A 24,028-nucleotide genomic window follows, 5' to 3' on the forward strand; every position below is an offset into this window, starting at 1 on the left:
TCAAAATTTGACAGGTGTCTACATTATAGATGTTAAATCAGTGTACCGAATTTTCTCTATATCTCTCTCTTCGTTTTGTAATTATCGTGTTAATTTATATTCGAACAGCCACAGTATTGTACTTTAACTTGTGAATCCTATAACACAAAATGCCCAACATTGGTACGATATCTACACTATACTGGTCGGTATTCAGAAGGCGGATAACATCCTCGAGATATCTATAATATCTTATGATAATAGGGAGTCAGCTAAAAGTGTTCAATACAAGCGAATTTGTAGACATCAAAAGATTCGTAGTGGTATGAAATTTAAACGAAATCTAATTTTGATTTGAATAAGTTTATGATGTCTGTGAATTAAATGAAGGAACAAAAGTTACCTTCAAAATATGTCTGTGAATCAAATGAAAGTATAAAATTAAGTTTTCCTGAAAATATCACAAAAAAAATTCTTAATACCAAGGATCTTCGAAATTGCTAGGTTCCTTATGCAAATTTCTACTTTGATTATTTAATAATGTGGGCTACCAGATTAAATACCATTCCCATTAACCAACCGTGGCTCATATAGTCCTCGTACGCACAAGATTGCAAATCAGATATCAATTTATTGTTAATGAACGAAAATTTCAACGACGATCGTATAAATGAATGATGCGTGCTACGAGACATGGGCAATTGCTTTTGTCTTGTTACTCAGCTGCGAACACAAGGTCCCAGGTTCTATCCTCGCTTATACCGATCCGCTACATTGGTGACCTCGGAGGATGAACCTTCAACCTTCGTATAGTTGTTATGGCGCCATCTACCCACAGCAAACCAAAGTCGTCAGATTCATTTGACGCAGCAATCCAAAGTCGTCACACTCACTTGGAGCAACAGCAACAACTCACCCACACACGCTCGCCGATACTCAAATGGGTACAGGTACATTAGACTCAACAGCTATATCATTCGTCTCACCTCCGACTCACTAGAGGGAGAGTACAGTGGTGAAAAGCTTATAAGCTAGCTATAAAGCTCATGAGTATTACTTTTGTCTTGTTACTAGTATGCGAATCACCAGGTCCCAGGTTCTATCCTCACTCATAACAATCCGCTACAGAACGTTATTATCGCCATTTACATGTTTATGAAAATGCAGACTGATAGACAATCAACCCTTTGTTTGATTTGCATTAAAATTTACAGGAGTCGACACTATAGATGTTAAATCTGTGCCAAATTTTATCTATCTTCATTTTGTAATTACAGTGTTAACTTATATTCGAATAGACGGATTTCTACTGAACGGATTTTACTATAAATTTGATAGAAATCTGCAAATGTGGTGTAAAGACTGTATACGAAATTTCAACCGTCTAGTTCAAAGTGTTTTTGAGTTATTTTTGTCCCAGATCGACGGACATTTTCCAAAAAATGTGTTTTCGGAACTCAGGAAGGTTGAACTAAAACGTGAGATTCATCAAAATCTCGAGTTCAAATTTTTTGACTATTACTATAATTTTTATATAGTAAATTCTCTATGATATATATATATATATAATTCTCTACAATTTATTTGTTTGCATAAGTAAAAATAACGGGGAGAAATGGAACTTTTGATTTAAACAAATTATGTGCTTGAAATTTTGGCAACGGTAAAAAGTGGAGCAGAATTCCGCGGTAATGAAATTGAAGATGAAAACCAATATGTATGTATGCATATGTTTCCAAACCTGTAACCTGTTTTTATTGCGATGACGAGCTCTTGTATTTCTTTAATTTATGGAATTGTTAATTACTTTATCTCTTTTCTCTACTATCATCTGTTTTCTTTCTTCTGCTACCCTAGGAGCTTTACGGCCTCGAGGTGTATCATTGCCAAGTATGGTTTTGTTTTCTATTTCCGAACTTGTTTTCTTTCTTTCCGCCTTTATAAATTGATTATATATATGGAATTATTAACACTTCATATTTAATAGTGCTTATTTTATTAATTTATGTGTTTTTCTAAATTACAATTATATTTTTATAAGAATGGAATTTCCAATTCCATTAATTTTTTAATTTCTAGGCATTATTTTACTTGTCGAATATATAAGTTGTATAATGGTTCTTAAATTAAAACCGGTTTTAAAAATGAGATTATTCAGATTGCATTAGCATAAAATGTAGGTGAGTTGATTCGTATGATACCGGCTACATTGTTATCAGCATGTATGAAATTGACATACCAACTAATTCTAGAATTTTGGAGAAGTGCCAGATATTGTGGTTTATCGCCAAACAACATTTGTTTTGTTCGTCGTGAGATACAGTTTTTATGATTGCAGTAGATACGGCTCTGAAGCTTCTTCATTTTTTAATTCAGAATTTGTGAATCCAGTTTGGGAAAGAGATATTTGTTCAAGAAATCAATGACTAAATTAAGAAATTATCTAAATATTGTTTGGGGGAAAAATGAGTGAGTTTTGAATAATTAAACTTTTGGATAAAAAAAAATTATAAATGAATTTAAAAATATAATTTTATTAATATCATATGTACTTGGTGTTTGAAATTTTAATCTACTTTCAAGTTTAAATAACCTAAATATAAACTCATCTGCCTTAAACATTTATATTATTTATTTTGGAGGGAGGAAGACATGAGAAATAAGAATTTAAGCTCTTTACTTATTATTTCTTTTCTGTTATGATAAATAATTAAAAGTTTCAAACTAGATTTAAACATTTTTTTCCCCGCATTCTAAATATTACATAAGAAAATATAATAGAACAAATCAAACTTTTAAGAAATAAAAAGTGGGAAAAAAATTACTTAAATCTAGTTAATTATAAAATTTTAATTAAACATACCAAGTAAGTATGATTTTCTAAAATATTTTCATTCTCTTAATGTTGAAGAGTTTAATAGAAATTCATCAATATTTACAATATCTCAAATTTGATGGATACAATCTATATCTTAAGAAACTCTTTCATAAATCATCAAGTTTAAAAAAATTAGAGAATTTTTTTTATGTGTTCAGTTATTTTTTTATGTGTTCAGTTATTTTTTTATGTGTTCAGTTATTTTTTTATGTGTTCAGTTAATTTATTTACTAAGTAAACAAAAAAAAAAAATTATATTCTAGAAAAGATATTTTATGATCCTGCTCAACAATTTCATTGTCTGGATGGATCTGGACTGTTTCCATTTCATTTTGTGAATGATGATTTCTGTGACTGCGAGGATGGTTCTGATGAACCAGGTTTGTTAATTTCTATTTATATTAAAAAAAATTATTATGGAATTATATGTTTTTTTATTTTTATGTCTACATAATAAATTCTTTAGAAATCATGATTTTAATTTGAAAAAGCATGAACATTTATTGCTTGCTACTGCAATTCTTGTTTAATGTAATCATACACTTCTAATTTAAAAAAAAATTGTCCATTTAGTGCCAAAAAATAAGTTATTTCAGCATTTAATGGGAATCAAAATTTAACTTTCTGAATACACTATTGGTGTAAAAAAATATTTTCAAAGTTATGCTAGTTGTTTAAACTATTTAATGAAATTTTTTTTTAAATATTTTCTTTTCCTTTATAGATTGCATTGCTAGATTTGTATATATAGATGTTATATGTTTGAGTTATTTAAAAAAGGGTAATTTTAAGCAGGGGTGGGGGATATATATCTTATTAAAACAAACTTTTGTTACTACTTTAAACTTTGTAGTTTTTTTATTTCCTAAACAGTGTTTTATTTAGAATGTTTACACATTCTGGAAACTTCTTATTTAAAAAAGCTGAGTGTTCTTTTGTGCATTGACATGTGTATATGATGATAGTTTCTGTTATCATGAACAACAAACTATTTTCTTTGGTTCGGTAGGAATTTCTAATTACTTATTGTGTGTTTGAATTTGTATACTGTAATAATCTCATTTTAGGGGCAACGGATATAATAATTATCACTTTAGAAAGATGGAACAGAAGAATTTTAATCTTTCCTTTTATTAGAAAGCAGTGTCATATGTTCAGAATATGGATAAGCTGGGAATTTGGACTGGGGAAAGAGAGCTAGAAACCAGGACCTGCTGTAAAAAAAACATAGGAGAGCATTTTGCATTTTAAATGTGCAGAAATGTTTATTCAGAAATGTTTTGTTACATGTTGGAAACCTATTCATTTGCTATTAGCCCTCTGGATCGACAATTTGATCCTTGAAGTTTATTTTTAATGTCTTAAGGTTTTAAACTTATCATGTTGTATATACATGTGATACCATATGTAATAATATATAATAATATTTGAAGAAAGGCTAAACATAATTATAAGAATTTATTATTGTCTGAAGAAAATTACTACTATTTCTTAGTTGATAAGGACATTTTTTTTTTGTGTGTGTGTGTGTGGGGGGGGGGGAATAAAAAAGGGAACATATTGTAGGTGTTGTGAGAAATAGTAATATAGATGACAAACAAAAGTGATTTAAATATGCCATAAATGATGATATAGATAAACTACCTTAAAAGAGTTTAATAAGAAGAATCCAATTCTTTGACCATTAGTGGAAGGAAGATTTCTGAAAATAAAAGAAAATTTCACATTTGTACCTGGGGAACAATTTCAAAGTTAACAACAAATAAACTTTCTTAAAAAAAATCATTTTTATGCATAATTATTTGTAAAAATTTTGCCTTTAAAAGTTTTTAAAAATTTGAAATAATTTAAAAGTTTATAAAATACGCTTTTACATCAGCAAATATTTACAGGTGAAATCAACAAGCAATAAGAAAAAAAATCAATGGTTTGTTAGCACAAGCAAGCATCTAAAAGCATTAAATATTTAAATATTTCAGTGTCAACAATGATAACTTATCTATAACAGTTTTTTTGAATCATTATAAATAGGTTTTATTTTACTGTTTGTTGTCACGATACTTTAGAAAAATTTTTATTGCTGAAAAAGATTCTAGTTTTAGATTCTAATGTATCTTATTGTATTTTGTTTGTTAGAAATATTTGATGAGCATTCCTGTCATGTGATAAATTTAGAAGGATGCTTATTTTTGAATCTGAAATATTTTTTATGACTGTTCCCAGTATTAAAGAGAAATCTTCAAAAATTATTTTTCATTTGGTTAAATCTATTAATGAAGCAATTCTACATAATCGAAAGTGGCATCAATGCAACAATGACCAAAGGAGGTTATTATATTTTATAACCTTTTGTATTTATTGTTTCTCCTTTAAGTTGATTATTAAACAAGGCCACCTTGAAGACTGTCAGATTTCCATTATTGTCATTGCCAAATATTTCAATACTGAAACTTTTATAATGAAAAAAAAAATTATGGGCAATATATGCAATTATTAAGATTATGCCTTCTTAAATTTTTTCTACTTATAACCATTTTATGACTACAAAATGCTACTCTAATCTATAAATGCAAGTGTACTTATAAATAGTCAGTTTAAGTATTAATTTATGATAGAGAAAATTGTATTTTTTTATTAAATATTCCAAATAGGATGATTTGTAACATAGCCATAGAAGCTTTCACAATATTTCCATAATACCAAAATTTATATATGTGATCTAGAACTGCTTGAAAAAAAATTTTTTTTAAACAAATTATTTCATTTTGTATAAATATTAAAAACATTCATTATATTCTATAACATTGTCAAGTATATGATTTCAATTCAATAAATTTCCCTAGAAATGTGCTTCATAACTGGTGTGTTTATCTTTTGTATCTTTTTTTAATCAAACAATTATTATTTTTTTTTTAGGTACTTCTGCTTGTAGAAATGGTGTTTTCAATTGTCTGAATCATGGTCATGTATCAGTGGACTTACCATCATCACGTGTTAATGATGGCATTTGTGGTAAGAAAAATGTATTTGATTATAAGCTTCCTTAGACTGCTTTTTTATCTATATCATTTTTTAATAAAATTATTCCTCTTTATTATGTGGTTAGTTATTGAAATTTTGAAAGCAGGAAAAGCAACGGAATTGTTTTTTTTTTCAGACTGTACATTCAAAATATTCACATCATGTTTTTAAAGGAAACTTTTGAATTTATTGATAGTTTATATGACATCTAGTGTATTTGTAATAGTAATTAGTAGAAATAATAATTATAATAATTCTAAAAAAAAAATTTGAAAAACATTTGTTGTGTCCTTGAAGATATATCATGGCCTACGGTTATTTATTGACCTTTAGGATTTACCTTGTGTAACTAATAAAACATCAATTTTTCAATCTTCACTTTACATTCTTAATACAAAATTGCATAAAGGAAACACAAGTAAAACTTTTGTTAGAACTATTAAAACTCTTTTATTCAGACGCAGATTCATTTAACACTATATATATGATGAAAAGTTACTATCATTGATTACTGAAAAATTTTAATGTGATTATTTCATTCAGTGCAGTCTTAAAATTCTTGTATTGCATTTATTTTACAATAATAGATTGTTGTGACTCAAGCGATGAATATAGGAGTTCTGCTGATTGTTTTAATAACTGCAAGTAAGTTTTAACTCTGGAAATCTAAGTGTTATTTTTCAATTTTGCAGTAGTTCCTGCGCTCTGCATCTTCTGAAATTTGCTCTTTTTTGGTAGTGCTTGCTTTAAGCATACAATTAGCTGTGCTTAACAATATACTTCCTTTGAATTACTGTCATCATTTGTAATATGTTTTTTCTTAGTCTTATTGTAGAATTTTTCTGCTGGTGCTTTATTAGCTTAACTAGATTGCATGCTATATTTATATTGCTTCTGAAATAATATTTTTTTCTAAAAAAGCTGCTATTATTCATTGAAAAACATTTGTAATTCTCGTATTTGAATACTGTATACAAAATTTATCAAATGCCTTTTTATATATTTTGTGTTATTAAGGAGCAAAAAATGACAGCATAATTAACTTTATTGACTAAAGCTATGGTTTGTATTATGCACTTCTAACAATGGCCTTGTCTTCTGTTTGTTTCTTACAATAGTTTTGCTATTTTTATAAAAAAAAAATGTAAAATTGCAACAGATAATCAGGGTTACTAGGAGTTCTAGGTGAGATTTCATTAAGAGTCTGTTATGTGAATAGACTTCTTATGTACAGAATATCACAGAAATATAATATTTTGTGTCAGTATAGCTTCAATTATCATCTCCATCATTTGATAGAATTTCAATCCATGTTATTATAATATGAAATGAGGATGTTAACACTGTAAATTAATTTGTGAAATATTATTTAAAAAATAAAATATTTTTTGATATTTATTCTGATTATAATTATTTCTGATATTTATATTACTTTATTATGATTATGAAATATTGATTAAATCTCTGTTTTAAGATTTCTGTTTTATAAGCAGTTTCTGTTTGATTACTATGTCTACTTTTCCTTTATAGAAACAGAAAACATATATTGATTTTAAATATATTTTCTTATTTTGTAAGTTGATTTTTTTTTTGTCTTGTAGCCATTTTAACTGATAAATTTGTTTCCTTGAAGGATATTGCATTATGGTAGTCTATTAATTATCTTATTGTTTTATAGAGAGCTTGGTGAAGCAGCACTTGAAGCAGCCAGAGCAGTTCGAGAAAAGTTTTTAAAGGGTGAAGAAATACGAAACGAATATATTAAGTTAGGAAAAGAGAAGAAAAATGAATATAAGGTGATGCATTTGCAGAAACATTTCAGAGCTCTGTACTGTAATTACATTTATCTGTTTATTTTGTTTTGCACTTTCATCATTTTATGATGCAATTTCAGTTGTTTCAATTGTTGGGTATTCTGAAGAATGTTGAAAGTTTCTAAATTTCTGAAACTAAAAATTATATTTCTGGTTACATTATATATATGATTCTCAATTATTGATGCATCTAGTTCTTTATTTTTAATTAAATGTTTTATGTGAAAAAGAGCAAATGTTTTTGGAATAAAAAAAAATTACAAATTTGTATGAAAAGATTTCTAAATCAACAAAAACAAAGAAAAAAATATCAATAATTGTACTTTATATTTTTCATAATTTAGACATATGGAATTTTTTTTATATATATTTTATGCAGTTCGGCTAATTTATGTTTAAAATAAAATCATGAACTTATTCTGTTTTGAGTTTTTAATTTCACTTAGAAAATGCAGGTTATATTGTTGCTATTTTGCTTTTATGAAAGATTTAGCAATATCTCTTAAGAAGATCTTATGTTTTTAATTTTTATTATTAAAAAACATCATCATTAAGATGAAGTTTGAATATTAAGCTTAAAAGTGGTTGTAGTAAATATTTTTGATAACTTAATTTCATCTGTGTTTGTTTTTATATTAATTTTATATTATGAATTTATAATTAATACTTCTTATTAGTTGTTCAGTTAGCCTATTATTTATATTTATATCTATTTATTTTGCAGGGCTTGTTAGATGAGCTTAACAAACAAGAAAAGGAAGCATTGAAAGTGAAAAATGAGAAGCAAGGTAAATGATTTTATAATTCTATAGGTTATCAAAAACAGCAATTTTAAACTTCTGGTCTCTTTTGTCAAATTGTTTAATAAGGGAATTTACTTGTTCATTAAAACTTTGAAGTTGATAGTGCATATATGAATGATCAAATGTTTTAAATGACTTTTTTTTTTAATATTGAACCTGATATTGCAAATAATAATAATCCCTAACAGAATTAAAGTATTTTAAAGCTGCATAATTTGTGTATATTTAAAGGAAACTTGCTGAATTATTACTATGATTATAAGTATTAAAATTATTTTATATTAATTTCTAAACTACAGCTGTAAATAATGAACTATTGACTAATAAGCTATAAAAAGTAATTCTTTGACCACTAATGGATCATGTGACCCATTAACACTTTAAAATTATTATTGAGGAAAAAATTACTTTGAAACTTTTTGTAATTTGTAAAATTTCATCTACACATTTCAAAATTTGATATGCGACTTACTTTCCTACCAAAATTTATTGTTTCTAAAGACTTGTTCTGTAATTCTGTTAATGTGCATTATAGTTTTGATCTGTTAATGTGTATTATAATTTTTTGCAATAAATGTTAATTAAATTTTGTAAGTGTATACATAAATTTTATGATAAATAATTGTTAATATTTTATAGAAAAAAATAACTTTTTACAGGTATGCTTGTTAGTCATTTGGATAAAAGGCATCATAATGCCATATCAAAAAAAAAAAAAAAAAGCATACCCATTTTTTTTTATGCCCACCTTCTGGTAACGAAAGAAGGGAAAACTCAAACAAAAATTGGTCTGATTTCAAATCTACTAGGGTTTTGTTATGAAAATGATAACTTTTAGATATATAATATAATATGCCTTATCAAAAATCAATATTACTTAATGAATGTATGATGTTTCAAAAAAGAAAATTAGAAATGTATAATACGCATTTCATTAACTGTAATAATATTATGCTTGAATTATTTTTCGAACAATTATTTTTCCATTCCCTATAACATGAACATGATGTTTCATTTTTAGCATCCTGTTAAATAAATCAAAATTATTATCAATTTTTTTTATTAATGCTGTACCAATCGAATTTTTTTCTTTTCTTATAGACTTGTAACTATTATATCAGTAAATGATATGATTATTATTTCCTAATTTAACTGATCTTTTCTGTGCTCCAAAACCATTTCATCAGTTTATTTAATTCCATATCCTATTGAGTTTCATCATGTGTGATGTTAAGATTTAGTACGTTAAGGTGAGATAAACTGGTAATTTCATGAACATTCAAGGCAATCTGTCCTTCAATTGTTTAAAAAAGAGTGTGAAACTATTTACTTGTTGTTTTTTTTCCATCAAGATTCCTATTTTTAATTTTTTTTTTTTTTCTACTTTTGATAATTGTTTGTGAAAACAATTTTTTTAAAGAAACTATGCAAATGGAAATAATATGATTGGAATTATTGACTCTAATTGCTTAATTTCTTTATTTTTTTTATCTTGCATGTGACTTTATGGCAAATTAGTGCTGACCATACATAAAAACTGTTGTTTTTATTTCCTCTGTGTGAAAGTTGTGAAAACTTGATCATTTTGCAGATAAAAAGGAAAGTGCGGAAGCAAGGGAAGGTCTAATTCTCAGCCATGAAAGAGAATTCAAGAAAGGTTGGATTTAATTTCCATATTAGTTTTAATTAGCTTGCTTTATTAAAAAAAAGTTACAAAAGTAATGCAAGTATTATTTATTTCACAAAGCTCAAGAAAAAAGAATTGCTGCTGAAAAACGACGATTAGTTGAGCATCAGATACAAGAAGAAGCTGAGGGCCAACAAGCTTTTTCAGAACTTGATGTTAATAAAGATGGAAAGTATGCTGATTTTAATTATTTATATGTGTATTTTTAATAAAGAAGGCATAATTTTATCTGTAAAATTTTTAGCGAGTATAAAAATAATTGTTAAGTTTCTTATTTGCGATATCTATGTTAAAGAATTTCTATAAAACAATTAATTTTGCCATAGGAAGGTATAAAGTATTTTTTTAAAAAAAATAATTGGATGGAAATATTTTTGACTGTTTTTGAATATTTCAATTTACCATCTTTTCTTTTTTTCAAAAATTTTAATTACTTTGAATATTAAGAAAAAATTATGAAATTAAGAATTTCAAAAGAAAAAAAATCAATACTTGTAACTTGACCAACTGCATTTGTTTCTAAGGGGAAAGCTATATTTGAAATTGCCTATCATTAATAATATCTATTAGTGAGTTTGCATTCTGAAAAAAAAAATTTTCTTCTGCTATTGTCTAGTTTTTGGGCTTTATGTATTTTAATATGAACTTTAAACAATAAATATTGACTAATTTTTTCTCCTTTTTATTTAGTATTCTGTTTATTTTTAGTATCCTATTTATTTATATTTCTGTGAACAATTTATTTAGATCTTTTGCTTTTACTGATATGTTGAATTAATGAACAAAATCTGTCTTTGCTTGTATTCACATCAACATTCTTTCCACTTTGGCTCATCATTTTTTTTTCCCCCTTTAAAGTCTGCATCTACCGTAATAATTGCATTTTCCCACGCTTTATAAAGGAGATAAATATTTGCTTTTCCCCTTATACAATTGAATTTTTAAAAAATTCTACTTATTCCCTAGTCCTTTGTTTTGTATTAAATTCAAACTATTTTCTTATTTCAAAACAGAATATAAGAATAAGAATGAAAACAGTTTATTTGTTATCAATGACTGAGAAGAAAAGCATCACTTAATGGTTGCTTCTATTCCTTAAAAGACATTTTTTTTAGTATGAATTTTTTCTCTTTTTAATGTTTCTTGACTTTGAGACTTGAATTTTGTCTTCAAAATTACAGATTTCAGACTCAATTCCATTAAAAACCTTTGTGTATGCGAACCTTGAGTGAGCTGTTTGTCAGCAACTGTTTAGCATCCTTGTATGGGTGCAAGATGAAAATTAGGAAAATAAAATGGGTAAAATCTTAGAAATTCCTTTCATCAGTGACATCTGACTATCTTTCAAAATTATTAGATCTGTCCTAGACAATCTTTATGTAGTCCCAAAATCGGATATTATTATTATATTAAGTTTTAAAGAAATCAAATCTTTGCAAATCTGTAAAATGACAAAAAATATTAAAAAATTTAGTATATTAAAATTAATTTTTGAAAAAGTGTTAATTTTATCTTTATGCAAGTGAAATTAGTATCAGCAAAAATGATATCAATTACTTTTTAATTATATTCAAAATTGTTTTTACTTAGGTTAACTCCAAATGAGATTAAGCTCTTCTCGCGCTTTGATTATGATGGTGATGGAAGAGTATCTGATAATGAAGTTCAGGTTCGTACCTTTTATAAATCAAAAGTTTGAGGAATTTTATTGAAAAGTTTGGTTAGAATTTTAAAATGAGGGTTCAGATTATTAGTTTTTATTTATTTATTTTATTTTTAATGCAGTTTTACATGCATAAAAGGGATGAGATGACAATTGAAGATTTCTTAGCTAATGGATGGAAAATTATGAAACCTGCATTTACAATTGATGATGTGAGTCCTAAAATTCATAATTTTTATTAATTTATTTTTTCAAACTTTTATTTTATTATGCATTTGTATTTTATTATGCAGGTGATTACACTGAAAATATTTTTATTCAGATCACTTGAGGGAAAGAAGATGAATGTCAAATCTTATATTATGCATTTCACAAAATTAAGAAAGTTTGTAAACAAAATAAAAATTTAAGGAAATTTTTATTTAAAATTTAAATAGAAGAAACAAAGCAAAAAAAAAATCAATTTCCTAATGTAAAAAATCATTGTCATCATTATTGTGCATATTAGTTATGAATTGTAAGTAATGTGGATGTGTAATACATTTTGACAATTACCATTTACATTTGAATGCCTGTTTAATGTACTTAGGTTAAGATAGAATTTAAAAAAAAAAAGTCTATTTTATGAGGTTCTGCCAATATTCTGAAATGGATGCAACAGAAATAGTCTGGTAATCTAATTTTGTTTTTGATCAAAGATTGTCTAGTTTTAAACATCTATGTTAATTTGAATAAGGATACTTTAACCTTCTTATGTATATTCATGTGTATATTTAAAAAAATATATATATATATTTTCTATAATTCTTGAAATAATAACTTTTTTAATGATTTAATTGCTTTTGCTTTGTAGAAGTTTTAATTGGGATAAATGTTGGTTTGAAATGTGCCTTCTATTTCTGTGATAGATATCAAATTGTGTTTTACTTTATACTATTAATTGAACTTTTTATAATAGAATAATGAATTTAACATACATATTTAAGTTGTGACATTGCTAAGGTTACTGCAAAGTACTATAATTTTACAAAATATTTTTGCAAAAAAGTATGATGTTTATTTATCCATAATAAATATTAATTCTAATATTTAATGTAATTAGTTTAATACGATTGTATTTAAAAAGCTAGTAGATCTAATGTTTTCTGCTCAGTCATGAAATTATTATATCAATATAAATTCTTGAAATATTTATCAGCTTCTTAAATAAATAAAACAAAATTACCATACATCACTTTAAAAGAAATCCCCTTGAAAGATCTTTTTTTATTATTATTATTATTTTGTATATATTTTTCATGTTTTAATTTCATTCAAAAACAATTTTTCTTTCTTCATTTTTATTTTTCAGATTTAAGAAAAATATTACTTTTAGTTTTTAGTTATTATCCAGGTTTAGTTTTGCCTTTTTTAATACTTCACATTTCTGAGTGGGGGAAAAAAAAGTTTTTTTTTTTTTTTTTTTTTTTTTTTGTGTGTGTGTGTGTGTGAAATAGAATTTTAAACTTTATATTTGGATTCATTGTTTATGTTCCTTCAAAAGTGCTCATATACTGAAATAAAAAGATTTTTATGAACTTTTCCTTTAAAGATTTCAATCATATATTGTAATTTTAAAGATCTGATTGTACAGTTAATTAATCTCTACTATTAATAAAGATGAATTTTTGTGTTGGCACTCTACAGACCAGACTATTTGGGAAAGAGCGACCAAACTTGACACATATATACTTAATATGGTATTGTGCACCTCTGTGCGATTTTTTAAAAAAATTTATTTAGAATATTAATTAAAAAGTAAGTGAAATTTTGACATTTTTCCATCATAACTTCCAAAAATATTTCAACACAAAAGTGATTTTTACATTGTCTTAAAAAAATAAAAAAAAAAAAAATGTCTTTTTAATGCTATTAATTTAAGAATCACGCAGATTTTTCCTGAAATTTTGCAATTATTAAAAAAATATTCTCAACAAAAGATTGCATTGTTGCCCTAAAATTTAAACTATTTTTTGTTGTTCCATCAAATATTGCATGGCATGATTTTCTTCCATTGTTGAAAGATTAAAGAAGGCTTATGTTAATTATCTGTGCAGTTTACAAGCTCAATAGAAAATGATAAGTTACATTCTCATGAAAGTCAGAAGAGGGGATATACTGGGCATTTACATATGTAATAGAACTATAACATCATATGACTGATCTTCATTAGGAAGATTCATCCATTCAATGAACAAAGGTATGCAGGGCAATTAAACTAACACAATTTTATTGCCTGACATTTTGGTGGAATTGTAGGCATGAAAATATATATGATTTAACTGGAATTAAATAGAAGTGATGTCTCTAGCAAACCAGCTTGTCACCAAAGGTGACTAGTTATATTATATATATATTAAAAAAAAAAGATTTGATTACTCATTATGTTAATATTGTAATTGTCATAAATGCCATAGAATTATTTGCTATTACAAAATGAAGAAAATTATATTTTTAAAAGTTTGTTTAATATTAACCATTTAACTCATCTTTTAATTTTTATTCTATTTTGTTTTTGTATAGCAGTCTGATGATATTCAAACAGAAACTAAATCTGTATTCAAAGAAGATAAGGTAAGAATAATATGATAATATATGCTATAAAATCATCAATAATTAATATTTGTTTTAAAAATATCATTTTGGGCACAATTTCAAGAATGAAAAGAAATAGTGTTTAATTATTGAATTATTTTTTTGTAATAATAATGTTAAACAATAAATAGTTATTTTCTAATAGTTTTTTTAAAAAAAGACTATTCAAAAATTGGTTTTCAATTTATAAGTTTTTAAAAAGGCAAAATTAGTTTCACAATTTAAAAAATCAATCAATCTGTATCCTATTTTTGTGCATTGGTATGCAAATTCTAGTACAAAAGCATAAAATATAATTTTGATAATGTTATATCTGTATTGTGCCAACAGTACATTATAGAGTGTACAAATATTTACAATAATTGCTGCATCCCAGTAATGAAGTCATTGTAAAATAGAAACTGATTGTGTTTATATACATGAGAAGTAGCTTAAATTTTACTTTTTTCCACTTTAAAAACATTTTGAAAAGACATTTATTTTGCATTATTAATATTTTTTTTTAAATTTCTAAAATGAAATGTTATACTTTTTAAGTGATATTTTTATAAGTGCTATAACAGAGATACTGGAAACTACAATTTAAAAAATAATAACAGTAATATGATGGTATCAAATAAATCAACAATATCATTTGTTTTGTAATATGTTTAACTCAGAAATTCATCTCATCTCTTGCACTTTGTTTTTCAATGAATACTTTAAAGAAACTTATGTAAATTACTTCCCTACCCCACCCTCACCCCCTTTTTTGTCTTTAAAATTAGCCATCTGTGGCCTTGATATAAAATTTTAGTTTCAGGATCTTTGAATTGTTTCAAAATGCAATTTCATTAAAATTAAATATAGCATATTAAATTCGTTGCAAGATTGCTGTATGAAATGTTATCTATTGTCATTCTTTTCATTAAGCTACGATTTCAAATTCTGAATTCCACCCCAAAATAAAAACAGGAAAAGGGGGGGGGATTTGTCCATGATCTTTCATATTATAAATAAGTACATTTAAATCAGAATGTAAAAGAAGTTTTTGAAGTGAATAATTGTTTCCATACATGCAAAATGAATAATTAACTTCTAAGAGGAAGGCACTTCTTTTTCTTCTTATTATTAATCAGTTGTAATGTAATTATGAATTAATTTTTATGCCCAGATTGCAAAATAAAAAGTCTTTGAATCGTGTATTTTTAGGTGACCTTTGATAGTACAAAAGATCTGAAAATTCCTGCCGATAATGATGAAAAAATTGAGATTTTAAAAGGTTTGTGTCCTACTTCATTTAATATTGTTCACGTATTACAATTATGGATTTATTTTGAAATCAAAATAATATAATTTATACTTTATTTTTGTAGAAGCTGCTGTTGCTAGGAAGGACTTTGCAGATGCTGATAAATTATACAGGGATATTCAGGCAGAAATTTGGTATGCTTAAAATTAAATTCTATATTTAATTAATGTAAAATGAAAAATTATTAATTTTATATGTTGAACAGAATGCAGTATTTACAAGAACATCCAAACTGTAAGAGAGAAAAAATGATAACATAAAAATTTTAACATTATTGAATTTAAAAATAATTAAAATTTTAGATTAATTAAAAAATTAGTCTGCAATAAGTAGAATAGTTGCACAGTTTTATAATATTTTAAATATGCAAAAATTTTTGGGGGTATGAACAAGAAATGTTTGGAATGAAGAAATGAAGAGACATAAAATTTTAAAGTACAGAAAAGGCTAGGTTTAAAAAAAAAAAAAAATTAAGAAATTGGAATTTTAGCTTGTTGGCAATATGCACTATTATTACAAATATATACTAGTATAATGATATACAATTCATACTATATATTGTATTAAGGAAACATTTGTTGGCAAAATATGACATAATATATCTTAAAATTGCTACAAAAATAAAAATTAAGTAAAAGTGTGTGTGTGTGCTGGCACATAAATATTCCAGCATAACAATGATTTTAGCTATATTTGAAAGTACAAGTATATTTTTCCAATGAAGTCAATTTAGTTGCTTTGAAATTCTTTTAATGTCTATGTAGTTTATAGGATAAATAAGAGTGAAGTTACAATACCACTAAATTTATAAGATAGGTCAACCAGAAATAATAGATCTGTGATGTCATGAAACTGTTTCCCATTAGAAAGGTTCATGTATACAATGATTAAAAGATATGTAAGGTTATTAAAATGACATGGCTTTAATGTCTGCTAATTTGACTGAATCATAAACTTCAAGTTTTATCTACATGATTGAACTTAAATAAATAAACCAATATCTGATAAACCAGCTGGTCACTAAATGCTGTATTTTTTTTTTTTTTTTTTTTCGAAAATAAGGTAGCTATTTTTTATTTTGGAAAAGATATATACTTTTTATAACACATGTATATAAATGGTATTTAACAAATACTAACCACTGATTATCTTGTACTTTTTTACAGTGTGGGAATGCTATAAAGTGTAAGATATAACTTGATCCATCTATTTTGGCATTTTTTTACAAGACTTTTTTTCTGTAAATGTTTTTCTAAAGATTGTTTTTAACTACAATTGTTGGAAACTAAAAGAGTAATTGTGAAAGTAAGAATGATATGAAAACACCATATAAATTATCAATTTAAATGAGTTTCAGAAAAGAAAAAGAAAAAAAAAAAAAAAAACCAAGTTTTTTAACCTGTTGAATTAACCTAATAATGTGAATCAGTTTTTTAAGAACTGAGGGCCATAAATTGTGAACTTATAAATCTATTGTTTAATTGATTTTTCGGAAGATTTATTTATTGTTAATCATGGAAAAATCTTGGGATATGTTGACAGTTATTTACTTGAATTTTTTAATGCCTTTTTTTTTAATTTAATGTATTTCACCATTCCTTTGAAATTTTTTAAAAATCTGTGTTTAATGGATGTAGGTTTGAAAAAATATTTCTACTTGTGAGATGGAAATATTTGGACATAGTTAAAAAGAAATAAAATGTCACATCAAATATGTGTTGAATTATCAAGATATAAGAACTTTTGTAATTAATTCTTTTTAATTATTTTTTATTTAAAGGCATTTAAAAAGGAAGTTGAAAGCTGACTTTGGTGAAGATGATGAATTTCTTGTACTTGAAACACAATGTTTTGAATTCTCTGAAAAACGTTATTTGTATAAATTTTGTCCATTTGACAAAGTTGTCCAAGTTGTTAAAGTTTCCAAAGAAGAAACTTTGATTGGGTAACTCTTTCATTACTTTCCCTCTTTTGAATTATTCTTCATTTAAAATCATGAAAACAAATAATAAGAAACTTTAAAAAAAATTAAAAAAAATTCTTTGAATTATATAATTGTTTTGATTTTTTTTCAATGAATTGAAGTAAAATTATTCATATTAAATTGAAAAGTGTAATTTAGTTTTTAATAAATAAATATATATGTCTGAGATTGCTTCATATGAGCTTATAATGTCTTTATAATATTTTCAAAAATAGATTTTGGTGTCCCCCCCCTTTCTAGATTTAAAAAAAATCTAAACCTATATCAATGAATAGTTATTTACTAAGATGATGAAAAGTTAAGAGGATTATTGACTGTAGATTTAACTTGAATGCCGTTTTCTTTTTTAATCTTGATGCTCTTGAGTTATACAGAAGTATTTTGAATAATTGAAAGAAATTTTAAAGATTTGAACTAAAAATTGTTATATGAATTCTTCATTGTATTTTTAGAATATTTTTTTTTCTTAAACTTTGTATTTAAAATGATATTTTAATACTTAATTTTGTTGTACCATGTACTGCTTTTCACTTGTAGCCTCTTTGATTAAAAATAATTTAACTTACTGTAAAAAAAATCACGAATTCAAATGTGTGAAAATTGTATATGAAACTTATGCAAGATTCAATGGCAATAGAACACACTATCTTTACCATATTCAACTCTGAAACTGAACGATGGTCAGTCATCCAATGTTTATAGATTGACAAAGTGAAAGCTTATAATTTTCTGGAAATTTTTTTGTACCTCAAAAATTAATCTTTGCGAAGTCTTGAAACCTTACATTTCCCAAATAAACATTTGATGCTAAATTTGGATGCCAAAAATGTTACTAAATCAAACAATATGTATCCTGTATATTTAATCTACCTTTTTTTTAAAGCATTTTATTAATAACTGTTGATTACAAAAATGATAATTATAGATTAAATTATTTCATTGTAAGATACAAAAATATATATTTATGTAATATTTTTGATAATTTTTAGATATGATTGTTTTATTTCTGTTTGAAATTTTAAACATATTATTGATAAATTTTCAAAATCTGTTTTTAGTTTATGGGAAAGTTGGGGATCCGATGATGAAGACCGTTACCATCATATGAAATATTCAAGGGGTACATCATGCTGGAATGGTCCAAATCGTTCCGTTGAGGTATAGCAATTTCCAAACAATTTTCTGAATACAAAAGATTTTGTATGATTTTATATGTTTTGATTTACAACATGATATAAAATAGCAGTATTACTGATATGACATCTTTTCAACAACTTACTGTGAAAGGATGTAGAATTTTTCTATCCAAACTAAATGTATGTATGTGTGTGAATTGTGATTTGGATTGCATTTGAATTATGATAAATTTCTGTTCTTTGAAAACATGGTTTAATTTGCTATGAATATGTAATAAAAAAAATTTCAGAAATACATTGCAAAAGCATCAGTGCACAATCTTATCTTTAATTTCTATATGATATAATATCACAGTTCTAGTTCTAAAGAATTGGGGGAGGGGGATAGAAAATTTCTTTTCAAACAAAAAGAACTGTCTTATTATTTTCCCACATCTGTTAAGAATTTTCCACCACAGGGAAATGATAAATTTATAGTTTTCACATATATTTAATTGCTTGTGTTTTCAGATGATGTATTTAATATTTGCATCCATTTTATTCGAAGAATTTTCACAAATTATTTTGCTGTAATGATATACATGAAAATTTTCTAGGATTCAGGAATGGTTAAGTTCAATTATAATTTTTATGATAATTCTTATCAAGAACAAATTAATTATGTGAACTGAGGTTTAACAACATGTGCATACAGTACATATGTTTTAATAAAATATTAGTTTTGAATTGATAATAATTTACTTCTTAATCTGAATGTATGGATTGTTATGAAGTTCAAGTTGTGTAATTGATTAAATATCAACTGAATATCAGAAATGTTATTAATGTTTCATTTTTGATTATATACTAGTCCATTGTTGTTGCATGACAAGTTAATTACTCTGATAACAGATGTCAGAAAGCATGTATTTCTAAAATCTCTAAAATAATTGTCACTCAAGGAATTTTTCATTGAAAATGGCATTTGAAAGGTGGTGACTCAAGTCCATTTGAAAGGGGGTGCCCATTAAATCAGGTAAACAGTTTTACAAAAAATTGTTATTTGAGGCAATTCAGTCATATAACCAAAACATAATAGGTTTTGTGGTGGTTGTCTTTTAACTGCAAGATTGTCAAAATGTCTATTATATCTTGGAAACACTTAAACTTATGATTCTCTGTGCCTTGATAATTAGACAAAAGTTGTTTCTTGCAATATATCTTGTTTTCTTCTTCATACAATTGACAGAATTGGAATATATCAAAGAAAACAAGTTCAAGAACCTCTTTTGTTCTCTCTACATCACATCCCATTATAATATTGCTCTAATTCATGTATGCTTATTTATGGTTGCAATATTCCTTAATAAAAATGTAGTCATTTTCTGTCAGATACTTGTCACTATTGCATGATCAGTTTCAAATTAGTTTGAGGAGCTTTATTTTGCTTGCATGGCCAACTCCATCACATGAGCTTGTTAGATTTCTATGGTACAGAGTGATAAGATAACTTTAACTCTTACCATTTGAGAAAATTTGCTAGTACTATTATGTCAATATATTGTTAATTTCTTAAAAAAAAAACTTCATAACCTCAGAGGAATGTCATCTGTGATCAAAGGTAATGTTGAAGCAATGCATTAATTATGGGTATCAAAATATATTAATATTCATTATATTTAAAAATTTTAGCTTATATTATTTTTCAGGTACAACTTCAATGTGGAACAGAAAACAAAGTAACATCCGTCGTAGAAGCTTCTCCATGTGCATATGTATTAGAATTCACCACACCAGCCTTGTGTAAAACTTTGCCTCCTGAGATTAAGAAAATTCTAAAAAATGACTTTACTTTTGTTTAAAAAGAAAAGTTGTAATTTAAACTTGAAAAAAAACATGTTTTTGTTAATAGTTCCTTCTTTTTCACATCTTTCTTCGATATTTCTCTTTTGTTTATTGAAATACAGATAAATTTTTATTTATTAACTATTTTGAAACAAGAATATCATTTTATACTTAATACATAATGTCTAATTTTTTTTTGGGGGGGGGGGGATTCTCAAACTTAATATCTTTTCTTAATTTAGGGTTAAACTATTGATGAACTTCTGTTTAATGCTTCATTAGTATAATTCATTTTGTTATCTGCATTTGTACCATCGTTTTTTTTAAAATTAAAATGGCCTTGTGGATATTACTTTTCAAAAAATAAGGTTCCAAATGGGAAAAAAAAAATGTTTAAAATATTAATATTTTAAACTTTTAGAGTTTAGAATATTGTTATAAGAGAAATTCTATTCTGTCTAGATTTTATTACTGTTAAATGAAAACTCTTGTCAATGAACTTATTTATTAGCATTATTTATTTTGCTGGATATTGATTAGTTCACCAAAATTCTAGAAAATTAAATACAGAAATACTTTATGAAGTAAAAGATTTATGAGTGTATTCCTAAACCCTAAACATTAAGCTGTGTTTACATTGCATAATAATTGAAAACAAATATTTTTTTAATTGCCATTTTCTTAAGATTTGTGAATTTGACAAAAAAAATGAATTGCAGATATTAGTGATGCTAAATTAAACTTATTTATGAAAATTGATGACTAAATGAATAATGTATCTATAATCGCTTTTGAGGATTACTTGCTTTTCCATAATAAGGTTGTGCAACTTATAAAGTGAGAAAAATAATTCTGTCCAAGAATATCTTGTTTTCCCTCCTTATTTTAATAGCAAATGTATTTATATATTATTGCAAATATATACAATTGCAGTTTTATACTTCAAAAATTTTAACTATTGTTAACTACTTTGTATAGAAAATTTATTCAGTGTTAAATTTTGCACAGAATCTCTGTTCAAAAATAATTACTAGACAATTTTAGAACTATAGGCAAGTATAGGCATGAATTCATGCCTGTAACGTGTTTTAGGTTCTTTACTTTTACTTGCAGTACATCTTTGTGATCATAATATTATATATAATTTTCTGGCATTATTTGTAATTCAGAAAATAACATTTATGCCACTGAACCCAAAATAAGTGTGCTTTGTGACATTTATTTTAAAATTATAAGGAATTGTTTAAATATACTTTTGTAGAAAAAGAAAACGACGAGTCCAACCATTTTTTCTTGCCTCATTTATTATTCAAAATCTTGTTAATACAGATCTTGTATATACATAATAGAATATTGGATCTCTATTTGTTATAATGTCTTTTAGATGACACATGATTTATATTTTGGACAAAATAAAAATTGTAGTTGTTCATAATTATAGTTCAAATATTATACTTCAATTCAGCTCATAAGGAGCATAGATTGTTTTATTGATTTTCAGAATAATATCATGCTAGATGACACCAAAGGGAGAATCTTAACTTGTTAGTCCAATTTAATCAAAATAAACTTGAAAGCTATCTTGTAATTGTTAAGTATTTGCATTATGCCAAATTTAAATCTTATACTTCCCCAAGTAGAACTTTTGTAGCAGAAAATGTGGAAAGAGAAATGAAATTATTAAGAAACTTTCTTCTGCATTTATTTTTAAATACTATAAGGAAGAACAAATTAGATTCTTAAAAGTTCATGTTTATTTGCCCCCATTGTTTTACACAATTTGTAGCACAGGAATGATGTAACTGATACTTGCATTTATTTATCTCTAAATTGAACTTCTAAAAAATATGCATGTAGATTGAATGTGATATAGGATATTTGAATGGAGGAGACTGTTAACTTGTGCAAATTCATTTTCTATGCAATTAATTCTTTTCTAAACGGTATTGGATTGATAGAAAAACCCCGATGTGATTTAAAGTACTTCCAATATTTGCACTAAAATAAATATTTTTTGTTACAGTTATTCTCTTGAAAATGGCAGTGTTAATTATTTCAATATTTTTAATGTTGGTCTCATTTCTCTTAATAAATTTTGTCTGCATTCTGGGAATATTATGTTAGTAAAGTATGATAAGTGATATTTAAATCTTATGAAAAACATAAAAATTTGTATATTTATGTAATAATGTTGTTAAAGAGATAGATGTACTAATAAAATATATTCTATTTGAATTTTTGTTTTTCTTTAAATTTCGAGTTTCAACCGATCAGTATAAAAATTCGTGTGAATGGTTAATGAATTTTTTTAAATGCATATTCTACAATATTAGTAAGTCGAATTTCTTTCCAGTGATTTTTGAAAAAGGAAAATTGTTATTTGATCATTTTTCTGTACATCGGTACAGATTGGTATGTTTCACGTAAATTTTAATTTAGTTTATTTAGTTATATTAATGCCCCGTTTTAAAACAACTCTAGAATTATTTTGGGATGGATTTCGTAATTTTGAGATACTGTCGGATGATAACTGCACATGAGCTGGCACGCCGCCCCCTCCCTCCAAACTTACCTATTACACTAGTGAAAGAACTTGTAGTGTCAATGAATTTAATATACATCAGACGCTTCGATGAAAGTGGATGGATTCCCATGAAACCGGGGCCTTGTCACAGTTTTTTTTTTTTTTTTCCTCCATCAACATGTAAATAAAGCAAAATTTTAAAAAATGAAAAGCAGGCAATTTCAATTTAGTACCCCAATGTTTACTGACTAGTAATGAAAAAAAATCTTTGAACTCGCCTGGAAAATAATTGAAAATACGTCAATGAAGGCATTTTGCTCGTTCTTCCTAGAGAAATAATCGTAAAAATTTGAAAAAGATAACTAAATTCGGATGTCAGATGCAAGAATATAAATTTTAATTTCCAAAATTTTTCAGGTGAAAAAAGATTACTCAGGATAACAACAATTTTGTTGTCTTAAATCTGTGACTAAGTCTCTGGATTCAAAAATAACAGCGATTTTCCTCTATCACGTCTGTTTTCTAAGGGACAAGATACCTTCTCTTCATTAAGAAAATAAAGGAAAACCGTATCAAATATATCATAAAGAATGATTTTATTCATACAAAGTTTGTATATATTATTGCAAGTTAAATTGTGTTCATACAAATAGTAAAGTTGTTTTACCAAATGGTAAATGTACATATTAAAGTAAAATGTTTCGCTTATAGCTTTTTCTAGAATGTTTTATCTAAAAACTTTCTGGTTTAATGCTCCAACAAAATCAACCCTCATACGTAATCCCATCTA

At 25.7% G+C, this 24,028-nt stretch overlaps 1 protein-coding gene across 3 annotated transcripts; it reads left to right on the forward strand.

Moving 5' to 3' along the window:
- The first annotated feature begins 1,650 nt into the window (after positions 1-1,650).
- LOC129989226 (glucosidase 2 subunit beta-like) lies at positions 1,651-22,909 on the forward strand. Of its 3 annotated transcripts, none has more exons than XM_056097609.1 (16): positions 1,651-1,869; positions 3,121-3,237; positions 5,774-5,869; positions 6,466-6,523; positions 7,557-7,674; positions 8,417-8,480; positions 10,087-10,152; positions 10,243-10,354; positions 11,773-11,851; positions 11,968-12,057; positions 14,411-14,458; positions 15,671-15,740; positions 15,835-15,904; positions 17,551-17,715; positions 18,813-18,912; positions 20,579-22,909. In XM_056097609.1, the coding sequence occupies exons 1-16, from the start codon at positions 1,770-1,772 to the stop codon at positions 20,729-20,731; spliced, it is 1,506 nt and encodes a 501-aa protein (XP_055953584.1). In that variant the 5' UTR covers positions 1,651-1,769; the 3' UTR covers positions 20,732-22,909. The 3 variants fall into 3 exon arrangements, with proteins under 3 accessions (XP_055953584.1, XP_055953583.1, XP_055953585.1); XM_056097608.1 differs by having other exon boundaries at positions 14,408-14,458; positions 20,579-22,908; XM_056097610.1 differs by lacking the exon at positions 1,651-1,869 and adding an exon at positions 2,278-2,448 and having other exon boundaries at positions 14,408-14,458; positions 20,579-22,908.
- Positions 22,910-24,028: the final 1,119 nt, after the last annotated feature.

The sequence above is a fragment of the Argiope bruennichi genome, chromosome 10 (genome assembly GCF_947563725.1).
Source record: "Argiope bruennichi chromosome 10, qqArgBrue1.1, whole genome shotgun sequence".
Lineage (NCBI taxonomy): Eukaryota > Metazoa > Arthropoda > Arachnida > Araneae > Araneidae > Argiope > Argiope bruennichi.

Excerpts from the sequence above, each read along its gene's own strand:
- LOC129989226 (XM_056097608.1), top strand. The coding sequence starts at position 1,770 with ATGGAATTGTTAATTACTTTATCTCTTTTCTCTACTATCATCTGTTTT. Across the intron at positions 5,870-6,465 it reads TGTTAATGATGGCATTTGTG|ATTGTTGTGACTCAAGCGAT; the intron begins GTAAGAAAAATG and ends TTACAATAATAG. Across the intron at positions 11,852-11,967 it reads TATCTGATAATGAAGTTCAG|TTTTACATGCATAAAAGGGA; the intron begins GTTCGTACCTTT and ends TTTTTAATGCAG.